This window comes from Nematolebias whitei, chromosome 1 (genome assembly GCF_014905685.2).
Source record: "Nematolebias whitei isolate Nwh7 chromosome 1, NemWhi1, whole genome shotgun sequence".
Lineage (NCBI taxonomy): Eukaryota > Metazoa > Chordata > Actinopteri > Cyprinodontiformes > Rivulidae > Nematolebias > Nematolebias whitei.
The window spans coordinates 4,847,804-4,859,985 of record NC_056498.1 but is presented as its reverse complement, the minus strand read 5'-3'; the positions used below and the strand labels follow the sequence as shown (position 1 = coordinate 4,859,985).

The following is a 12,182-nucleotide window of genomic DNA, read 5'->3' as shown; positions in this document are numbered from 1 at the left end:
AACTTGTATTAAAACTACAAGTTTAAATACACTAAGATTTAAACTACGGTGATTATGCCATGGCTTTGGAAACTTTTAATTGGTTGGTTGAAAGCATCTGAGTGGTTAGGAGGCACATACTAAACATACACATATTGATACCAAAATACTGGAACCTGCTGTAATTGCACAATGTCTCCAGCAGAGGGCGCATGAATACTACTTTCAAGTCATGGCCGTTCACAGGTTTCACATTCAAGAGAGACAAGCAGGGACCAATACTGTAGCATATTTAGCTGAATAGAGCATGGTAAGTTTATTTTAACTGATGTGTAAAATAAAATAAAAAAAATCAGTGGTAGTTAAAAGACTTGCAACCTGTCCAGGGTGTACCCCACCCCTCGCACAGTGATTGCTGGACATGTGGACATGGGCACCGGCGACCCCCGTGAACCAAAATGGAAGAAGCGGGGAAAAAAATACGATAATGGATAGAACAATAATAAATTCTCTTCAATCATCCAACCCGCTCGTCCTTAGCTACATACCTCTCAAGTTAGCAAGCTAACCTTTAGATAACCTAGCATAGGCTATTGCCTTGTACAACTTTATCCAGAACAATAAATCTAAAGTAGAGGTAAAATATATCAGTGTTAGTAACCCAAATATGTTCAGTCAGGTCATCAGGATGGTTTAATTTGTTGCTGAGATGTTTTGTCCTTCATCCAAAAGACTTCTTCAATATGAGGAGCCACCAAACCAAATTGAATCCCACAAACTCTGAATCCCACTACCAAAGTGGAAAAAAACAGTTCGCTGGTAATGAGCTGGCCGCCCTCTCCACTGTCTCAGCAACAAAAGAAACCGTTCAGATGACCTGACTGAACATTGTTGGATTTATACCTGGATTAATGAGGATGAACTTTGGTGCAATGTTAGTAATGTTATCTTTGTTGTCCTCATTGTTTGTCTGAAATCTACTTTGCTGCAAAGAAAAAAAAACTCCCCTGCTGCGGTCGACACCAACTACTAGACCTTCACCATACGTGACTGACTGTTTAAACAATGAACAAGGAAGGGTGTTTTTTTGTTTAATTTATATTTTATATAATACAATAACTTTATGGTGAATAGTGGAGGATAGAAAATATGAACGCGCACGTTAGTAAGATTGTTTTTATGACCAGTGCACCATTTGCAAACTTAGTAGTGTGGGATTAGGTATTGGTGGGCCTGATGCTTAATAATAAAAATAATAATAATAATAATGCATTTTATTTGTTAGTGCCTTTCAAGACACCCAAGGACACTTCACAACATTAAAAACACAAAATAAAACAATACAAAATGGCTATAAAACACTAAACCACGAAGAAAATAACAAGAAATTAAAGTGAGATGGCTAAATTGAGATGTCCTGATGCATGCTCAATAATCCAGGTAGAAAAATCTAAAAAAGTTAAATCTGGTCCTACGGGGATTCAAAAAAACAAAACAAAACAAAACAAGAAAATTGTAGAAACGTTTCATCTTTCATCCGAAAGACTTCCTCAGTCTGAGGAGCTGTTTTCAGCTCAATCTCTTAAATAGCACCTTCTCAGAGTGGATCAACCAGTTTTCTGCTGACAACCAAAACCAGCTGCTCACATGCTCAAGAAGGACCATCAGCCTAACAATGGATCATTAGCACACTGATGGCTGTTTACTGTTCACAGAGGGCTGAGTGATACTAGCAATCACAGCATTGTAAGAGGGGGACAGTTGAACCCGGAGGCCTCCACCCCTGTTTAACGATGGACGATTTCTTTTCACAAAGATGGCCTCCTTTACTCCTCCCTCAAACCATCGTTCCTCTCTGTCCAGGATGTGAACATCTTCATCCCTGAAAGAGTGACCGCTGGCCTGGAGATGAGTGTAGACCGCAGAGTCCTGGCCTGATGATGTTGATCTTCTGTGCTGGGCCATCCTTTTGGCCAGTGGCTGTTTAGTTTCCCCGATGTAAGACTGATCACAGCCCTCCTGACACTGAACAGCATACACAATATTACTCTGTTTGTGCTGGGGGACTGGCTCTTTGGGATGAACCAGTCTTTGCCGTAATGTATTTTGGGGTTTAAAAGCCACTGGGACGTTTTGTTTAGAAAATAAACGTCTCAGTTTCTCTGATGCTCCCTCAACATATGGAATGACCACTGGTCTGGGTCTGGGTTCCTCCTTTTCACCTGTTGGCTGACTGGAGTCCTGTTTGGGTTTCTTCTCTGCTTTCAGGAAGGCCCAGTTAGGATATCCACATTGCTCTAGAGCCTGTCTTGTGTGGGATTTCTCCTTCTGCCTGGCTCCTGAGTTAGTGGGGACGCTGTCTGCTCTGTGGTACAGAGTCCTGATGACTCCTAACTTGTGCTCCAAAGGGTGATGGGAGTCAAACTGCAAATACTGGTCTGTGTGGGTGGGTTTGTGGTACACCTCAGTTTGCAAATGTCCTCTATCAGAGACTGAAACCTCAAAGTCCAAGAAAGCCAACCTGCCATTTTTTTTTTACATCTTCTCGTGTGAACTTGATGTATTTATCCACAGAGTTGATGTGGTCAGTAAAATGTTGGACTACCTGAGATTTAATTTTAACCCAGGTGTCATCAACATACCTGAACCAATGCCTTGGTGGTGTCCCTGCAAAGGACGTCAAGGCTCTCTTTTCTACCTCCTCCATGTACAGGTCGGCCACAATAGGAGAAACTGGAGACCCCATAGCACACCCATGTTTCTGCCTATAATATTGCTCCCCATATGTGAAGTAGGTTGACTGCAGGCACAGTTTCAAGAGTTGACACAGTTGTTCTGTGGAAAGTGTGGTCCTGCTGCTCAGAGTGGTGTCTAACTTGAAATGAGTTTTGAGTTGTGATTTGAAGGTCAGAAGGGAGTCAGTATTACGGATGTCTGGGGGAAGAGCGTTCCAAAGTTCAATTCAAAATTCCATTCAAATATACTTTATTAATTCCAGGGGGAAATTAAGTGTTGTCATAACTTATCATCCTGGTTCCATTCAAGAGTTGTTAGATGCTGATAGCTGATAGTAGGAAGGACCTCCTGCAGCAAATCCCAAAAATCTGGCCACAGATCCATCCACCCAGATCCAGCTTGCTGTCAGATCCGGCGGGCCTCTTGGTCCAGCAGGACCGCTCAAATGTCGGGTAGAATTCCTCCCTGAGCGATGGTCACTCCTCCCAGCAGTCTGCCGAGTTCCTCGTTGCCACAGACAGACAGCTGAAGGTGCCGGAGAAGATCCCTGTCCTCCTGTTGTCACAAGCCAAGTTTCCCACCAGCTCCAGGATCTCGGCGGTCAAGTACTCGAGCACCGCTGCCAGGTTGATAGGAATTCGTCCACTGCGCCTCCTTTTCAACTCATTTCGGGCTGTAGTTGAGGTATTTGAGCTTTTGAAATGTTAATCAGCTGCTCCTGGTTGTTACAAAAACATCTTGTTGTTATGGTTACACATCATAACAAATGCCCCAAAGTACAAAGGTTTCAGTAAGAATCCTTCCAGCTGCATATCATCCGACATCAGAGTAAATAAACATCTGAAAAAAGCGATTTATATCCAGAAAAAGAGGAATTAAAATCTTCATAAGCAACAACTCATAATGAATGTAACAGAGCTACTCAAACATGCAGCCACCCTGAGCGGCGCAATTCTAGAACTATGGGGAGCAAAGTGAGAAAAGGCTTGGTGTCCCATAGTGCTGAGGTGGATGAGAGGCACGTTGAGGTGGATAGAAGAGGAAGAATGAAGGGAGCGTGAATGGGTGATACTGTGCAGGAGATCGGACAGATAGCCCCTCCAAAAGCACAGACATCTCCTAGTATGGACACAAATCATGCAATTACCCCAAAATGTCTGTGTGTGTATGTGTGTGTGAATACAATAGTCAGGGTTTGCTCAGACAGTGATTTTTAATATGTATATAATTGTCTTACTCCTTTTATTTTTACAGATGTCAAGCTCGTGGTAGTATGTATTGTGAGACTACTTCACCAAGGATGTTCTTAGAGAAGTAAAAAGAATGTTACATTATTAATGTTATTTTGCAGTTTGTATGTAAGAACTGTACTTTTGACAACAAAAGTATTTCAAAAAGGTGAACACATTATCATATTTGTAACAAATGTTAAAACATGTTTAAAAGTATCTGTACTTAGATTCTTGGGGGTGGACAAAGTTCAAGAATGTCCAGCCATCATATTGGTTATAATGGCACTCAGCCGTCCCGTCCCAATATCAATATCAATGATAACCAAAATTTCCATATCGGTCGAACTCTACTAAAGATATCAGCAAAGATATCTGGAAGAGAACTGTCGACCTCCACAACTCTGTTTCACTTCATCCATGGGTAATTTTTCAATTTCTGAAGTTTTTTTCAGTTGTTCTGTTTACAAATGTATAAACATCATAAGAACATCATGTTATACCTCAATAGAAGGAGACAGTTCTGTGTTCCCAAGATGAACAGCTTACAGTGAAAAAATCTGAGTATCAACCCCAAAACAAAAGTAAAGAACCATGTGAAACAAGAACAAAGTCATTTATCCAAAAGCAACAAAAAAAGACAGATTATTGTTTGCCAAAGCACACAGGGACAAAGACCTTCAGGTTTTGAAGTCGGTCCTCTGGTCTGATGAAGCCGTCATTGAGCTGTTTGGCCAATGTTATTTTTAGAAGAAAATGGATGCTTGGTTGGACCTACCTAAATGTGAAGTACCGGGTGGCAGCATCATGCTGTGTGGCTGTTTCAGTGCAAGAGGGACTGACGCACTTCACAAAGCAAATTAAGTCACAATGAAAAGAGATTATGTTGAAATTTTGAAGCAGTATCTCAAAACATTAGTCAGGAAGTTAAAGCTTGGACACAAATGGGTCTTCAAATGGATAAAGACCCTCAATATACAGCCAGATTACCGTACTTTCTGCTGTACAAGTTACACCCCGCAGTGTTTCCCCTACCATTAAACAGGCGGGGTGCCCCACCCCTTCAACAGAACTGAGCACTCCGCCTACCAAACTGAACTTGCCCCTTCCACCCCCACCCAGCACTGACATATCACTAAGGTAGCGGCGCAAAATACAGGCTCTCTAGCTAAAAAGCCCAAGGCAGCACTCACACTGCCTCTTCCCTCATGATGAACGCACCCCCGCCCCCGCTTAAAACCTGTTAGTACAAGCTGCGCTCAGACATGTCTCCGTCACCCCCAACAGCAAAAATCATGGATGAGATGAGCACCCCGCCATGGCAAGCTAACTAGGGGAAACACTGCCCCGTATAAATCACATCAATCCAAATATGTCTAATAATGTGCAAAAAAAACATAAATACATTGCTTTGCCATACAAGTTGCATCTATTATGCGTCACCGCTAACAAACCGGAAATGTGGGCAGGTGTTATGCCACAATCGATAGGCTGCCAAAACGGCGGCCGCGGGAGCTTACATGGGAGGACTTTACCAATAATTTAACAAAATTATCACCCAAAAACAATTATTTGTTTGCTTGACATTATAGTAAAGGTGTGTCTCAGTTTAACTTTTCCTTAATAAATGCACTTTAATGGTCAAATCAGCTGCATTTTGCCTGGGCAACGCGGCGAAATGCAGCTGATTTGATATTTGCTCCAGGAGTTCAGGAGCGAGACGAATGTGGCTTTCTATGGCAAGCCAAGTGTCTCATTAATAGCCACTTTTACCTATTAATGAGACACTTGGCTTGCCATAATGTTTGGGGGCCCTCTAGAGGCTGAAAATGGTAATGTTTGAAATTTTTCATGTCAGAATGAATGAAATCATCAGATCTCAGCTCAAAATTGGGTTATAAATACAGGGAAAAAAACATTAGGCACGTCGGTGTATAAGTCGCAGGACTTGCAAATGTATGCAAAAAGTTGTGACTTATACGCCGGAAAATACGGTAGTTATAAAATGGTTTAAGGACAACAAAGTCTAGGTTTTGAAGTGGCCATAAAAAGGCCCTGGTCTCAATCCCATAATAAATTAGTGTAGGGTGACCAGACGTCCCCGAATTCCGGGGACAGTCCCCATATAGGACACAACCTGTCGTCCCCAGCCAAAGCTGTCCCCCGGAAATGTCCCCAGTGCAGACGGTTATTAAAGTAGCTGGATAAAAAACATGAATACCGGTATGTTGCGCGCAACAACAGCAATTACTGTAGCTGGTCGTGCTGCTGTTATTACAGACTGTTTGAAGAAGAAGAGTCGAGCGTGTCGCCTTTAAAAACGAAGAAGAGCAGCACGTCAGTGCAAGCTTGTCACCACCGATGGGCAGCTCTCCTGTGATGTGTGCACCGATTTATTTTGTTTGAACTGGGCTGATCCTAGCTGTGATACACGTTTGTTTCGTGGTAGGAAATGTTTCTAGTGTTGTCAGCTGCGTCCAGGTAAATAAAATAGGTCTGAGGTGTGTTTGTTTACTTAGTTTGGACGTAGGAAAGTTCCTCATTGACAGAAACTGAATGACGCAAGAACTGAACAGAAAATAATGAGGAGGGAGAGATCATCATCTGCTTAAATCTGCATTTGAGCTCGGAGCGCCAAATAAATATAGTTTTTTGCTAAATATAGAATTTGGGGCATTTCATCAGTGGACAAAACTAATTAGAGGCAGATTTTTGAGTGACAAGATGAAAAGAATAGGTAACATATTACTAAATTGTGTCTTATTTCTTATATTTAAAGTATCTCACTTTACTATAATCTGTGGGGAGTGGTGGTGCAGAGGTTAAAGGTGGGCCTGTGATCAGAAGGTCACTGGTTCAACTCCCTGTACTGACAACATCAAAATGTGGGTGGGAAAGGTGAAACACCCACACCTGCCTCCACCTCACTTGCCCCACTCTGGGCCCTTGAGCAAGGCCCTTAACACCCACAATGAAATGGTATCCACCCTGCCACCAACCCCCCCCACCCAGGTGCCCCCCCCCCCCCCCCACATAATTCATTCATTCAACCTTTATTTATACAGGTTAATCCCATTGAGCCTCGGGGACTCATTTACAACGGAGACCTGAATTTTTAACAAAGAGTGATGACAACAATAGACAATCATAAAAGAGGCATACAGATTGTTTTAAACAAATTTAAATAAAATGGCAACCAAAAGGACAGTCAAAAGGAAAAAGTGGCAAAAAAAACAGCTTGAATGTAAGGCAATGTAGGAAACTAAAAACAGGAACATGTCTGCATTGGTTCTTGCCAGGAACTTAACAGATTCTTAAAGCCACTTAGAGAGGTCATGGTCGAGAGCTTCAAATCTTTTTGTAAGATATTCCAGGAAACAAGAGCGGAGTAGGAGAAGGCCCTTTTGCCTAGTTCAGTCCTCACTGAGGGAACACTGCAGGTAATAATGTCCTGAGAGCGCATGCTGTAGCTGCACTCACACAGAGACATGTAGGAGGAGATGTATGAAGGCAGCAGACCAAGAAGTGATTTAAAGATGAAAATGTACCAGTGAGAGAGTCTGCGTGAAGTTAATGATGTCCAGTTAACCAGTGAATACAGGGTGCAGTGATGGGTACGATAATCACAGCCAGTTATGAATCTTAGTGCACCATGATAGACAGCATCCAACATCTGCAGGGTTCTTGTAGGAGCGTTCATGTAAATAATGTCACCGTAATCAATGGAGGGAAGGAAGGTCACAGATACAAGGTGTTTACTAGCATTCAGAGTTGGACAGGATTTGTTTCTGAAAAAAGAAATCCAGTTTAACTTTCACTTTCTTTACCAAGTTTTCCACATGGAGCTTAAAAGACGAGTCGACGAAGATACCCAAATATTTATAGGAATCAACAAACTCAATGGGGACACCATTAGAGGATAAAATCGGAGGAAGAACTGCTGGGACCGACTTCCTGTTTGAAAAAAAAATCATCCTTTTTGTTTTGTCGGCGTTTAGGACAAGTTTGAGACGGAACAAATCTGACTAGTTGATGTCAAAGGTGGATTGCAAAAGCTGGAGAGCCTTGGGAACTGTTTTAGCTCGACAATAAACAACTGTGTCATCAGCGTAGAAGTGTATGGATGCGTCAGGGATTACAAATGTTTCTGACACCATTGTTACTACTATTGTTTATTTGTTGTATTACTCTTGGGAAATGTGAGGAGAGACACATTCCTGTGCTGAATTTGATTTTTATTGTTTAAACATGAATAAATATGTAAAAATAAATGAAACCATAACTGTCCCCGTTTTTTAATTTAATCTTGATTAATTATCATTAAATTATTTTTTGTCTCTGAGCTGGAAATGTTCCCAGATTTAATTTTAAAAACCAGGTCACTTTAAATCAGTGAGCAGTAAGAGGACTACAAACCTGACTCAGGTCCAGCAGGTCTGTCAGGAGGAACGGCACAAAACTACATCAAACTAGTGAGAAATTTGTGGAAGGAAGCCCAAACATCTGAGCCACGTCAGGCAGCTTAAAGACAATGATGCCAACAACTCGAAAAACCTCTTTCTCTTCTTAATTAGACATTTGACAGATGAGAATCCTGAGTGACTTAAAACAGGAAAGATTTAGTTTGACAGTATGTAAACATCTGCTTTAATACATCATGCGTCTCTGAAGAGTCTGAATCCTGTGTAAGATCATTTAGACCTGGCTGGACCAGACTAGGTACTGAGAGTCAGAGGAGAACTTTAACATGAAACACTTTATGACGTCTCGGTAAATGCTGTTTTTGGTAAACTCCTTGCCTACAACAACTGATTTTAAGATAAACTATTAAACCGAATGTATCTAAACACAATACTCACTCAACATTAGTTATTAACTAAAATATCTTGTGTGGTTATATACATTTAAAAGCCAAGCAATGACCGAATAAAGGACTATTGAACGCAGTTTGGTGTACTCACCGTGTGGACAACATGGCGCCGGTTTACCGCCATCTGAGAGAATAACTTCTACACGAAGACTGTCCGAGTTTGACTCGGTCAAATCCATAGCTCAAAGATTACACTGATTATACGTCTCAAATTAAAGTTTCAACACATGACAACACAGGAACCATGCTTGGTCCTGTCGCGCAAATTTTACGTAGAGACGTAGTTCCATCACACTACATTTCCCATGAGTGTGTGCAACTTGAACGCATCCTATGGGCTGGGGCAGAGCCCTGTAAAGAGAGAGTTGCGACACTCCCATAGACTCCCATAGAAAGAATGGAATGCGGAAGTCACGTGGGTCATGAAGCGGCAAAGAGTTCCAAACAGCAGCGGGTTCAGCATTGAACGTAGTTCATTCTCCGTGTTTTCCCGGTAAGTTGATGCAAATACGACACTTTTTTGCCATTGTGAAGCGTTATCTGACTGTTCTGTACCACAGTTTATCAACATTAATACTTCATGTCGCCAGTTTTAGTTAATGAAACATGTTAAATTACTAGTTGTGTTTTAACTGCAGCTGCTCTGCAACATGATGGTTTAAACGGGTTTATTTCTAATTCAGCGTTTTAAAATATCTATTACTGCTTACATTTTGAAAGGTGGTCTTTTTTAAATTTATGGTAATTCCAGTTACTGAACTCAACTAGAAAATATTTGGTCTTTTTTCCTGAGAGATTCATTCAACCTTTATTTCTACAGTAAATCCCATTGAGCCTCGAGGACTCATTTAATAGAGAGACCTGATTTAACAAAGAATGATGACAACATGACAACAAGACTGATGTAATTTAGTTCAAGTTATAGATCATTTGTCAAAGACTGCAGCATAAATTGTGACATTATCATTAAAGAAAAACGTGATTGTGGAGATGAGTCAATGTTTTCATGTTTTCCAGGTGAACCAGAGGAGAATGACTTCATGAACTGAATGTTGCATTCAAAGTATCACAAAGGTACAAGATCTCATTTTCTGTCTTCTATTAAACATTAACAGCTGAATCAAGATGTTTGAATAAGATTACTTTAACACCATAACCTTCACAAAGTTGGTATTTACTGCAGGACTGTTCATTTACATTAGTTTTATATTATTAGTTTAGTGTTTGGTAATCATGGGTCAAGTTGAGATGACACTCTTTCAAGACAGAACAAGAAATAAGAATTATTACAAGAATAAATCAGCATCAATAAACTGTAGGACAGTAACAAAACACTTATTAAACTATCACAGGTACATTGAGATGGAGCTGGAAGTTCTTCTTCATGCCAGTTGTCTTCATCTGATCTTTTGTAAAAATATGTCAATTTATTTTCCATTAACATTTTTCTTCACAGGACTGAGTTAATTTTCTTGTCTGTGAGTTTCTTCTGTCCTGCTTATGTATGTTTTTGTGTTCTAATTGTTCCTCAGGTTGTTCATCTCTGTTCCCTGACTGCCTGTTGATCCATCCTCCTGGTCCTGTTGATCCATCCTCCTGGTCCTGTTGATCCATCCTCCTGGTCCTGTTGATCCATCCTCCTGGTCCTGTTGGTCCTGGATCATCAGATCCTGACATGTCCCCGTCCTCTGAGGACACATTTTCATCTGTCCCTCATCTCACTCGCCTCATTTCTGTTTCTTCCTCAGTCTCTGAAATTACAACGTCACTGTTAGAATGAAGATTATTGTTCAATAAAAATATGACATGTCTTATTTAACATTGTTCGTACCAAAGTTTAATTTAGAACAACATATGTGATCACTGGTCAGATCACTGGTCAGATCACTGGTCAGTGGATCAACATGCAGTGGAAGTTCTGCTGTTCTTCTCATCTGGTTCTGGTCCATGAACAAATGGTTGAACCTCCTTCAGTCTCACACGTCCTCACTGTGTCTCTGTGAACTGTCCTCTCTCTAAATGTGTCTGTAGAGTGACATCAGTTTATTTTCTTGCACATTTCTTTGACAGTTAAACATTTTGAGCCCTGATTGAAAATGTTTGTGCAGATTAAATTTACAGCTCTCACTTTGTGTTGTTGTGATGATGATGATGGTGCTCCTGCTGACTTGAGATGATGTCATTAATAAACAGTATAAATAGTAGTAAAAGTACTTTATTAAAGCTTGCTTTACATTTTACATATTTTATAATAAATTGTTTGGAAATTTATTTTTGCACAGTTAACACTTATTTTGTCATCTGTTGTGATTTTAACTAGAAACAGTTTCATTTAAATTAACATTTTAATCAATGAATTACAGTTTTACAATAGTTGTCAGGCTACAAGCACAATCAACTCAGTTATCAGGTACTTGGTTGCCATAAAAAATGACAAATACAACAATTATATTCAGGTCTCTCTTGTAAATGAGTCCTCAAGGCTCAATGGGACGAACCTGTTTAAATAAAGGTTGAATTAACATCTTCTATAGAAATCAAGAATTCATCCAGATGATCTGAGGTAAGCTGGAGCAGATCTGATGCTGCATGGAGGACAAGGTGGAGCATTCTCATGCAGCGAACATCAGAAACAGCTTTATAACAGGTGTTACTCTGATCTTTTTTTAACGTTATAAAACACTGACATGGCTATATTGATCACTGTATTGCATATACATTATTTTTCTAACAAATATGTGTTTGCAGTCTCGTTTCCTTCTAAAATTTAATGATAAATGTATCAGCTGCTTCTAAAAATGCTTTGATAAAATGCATAGTCTGTGAAATAATCAGTAATCAGTTAAGTAATCAGTTCGTTACTGCTCAATAATTACTGAAAGACGTCAGGTAAAGTAAGAAAAGTCGATTTTTGTGTTATGTTGCGCCAGCAGCCGCTCAAACTGACTGACAGCGATGAACTGTTTGGAACTATGGGGAGCTGCATGAACCACGTGACCGCGTATCGGCGAGTTCAAAGAGTGTCGCAACTCTCTCTTTACAGGGCTCTGGGCTGGGGCGTATGGATAGGGGTTGGCCCGTGGCAGCGGTACGTCAGATCGTCAGCCATATTGAATGAGGCAGATTTGCCAGTAAAGTGATATAAATAAATGGACTGAACTTCGTAAAGCACCGTTCTACAAAGTGTTTTAAGTTAATCCCTGTCATTCACACACAATTCTATATTTGGAAAAGAAACAGGCATCAAAGAAAACATTTGTAACTTTTAACGTGATGCTCAATAATCCAGGTAGAAAAATCTAAAAAAGTTAAATCTGGTCCTATGGACATTCAAAACACAAAACAAAGCAAAATAAACAGACAAACAA

General features: G+C 40.4%; 1 protein-coding gene across 1 annotated transcript in view; it reads right to left on the bottom strand.

Moving 5' to 3' along the window:
* Positions 1 to 9,086, bottom strand: part of zcchc4 (zinc finger, CCHC domain containing 4) — a 129,252-nt gene extending 120,166 nt beyond the window's left edge. The window contains exon 1 of the mRNA XM_037682083.1: positions 8,906 to 9,086. Coding sequence (XP_037538011.1) covers positions 8,906 to 8,993 — 88 coding nt within the window. The 5' untranslated portion in view covers positions 8,994 to 9,086. The remainder of the gene's footprint in view (positions 1 to 8,905) is intronic.
* Positions 9,087 to 12,182: the final 3,096 nt, after the last annotated feature.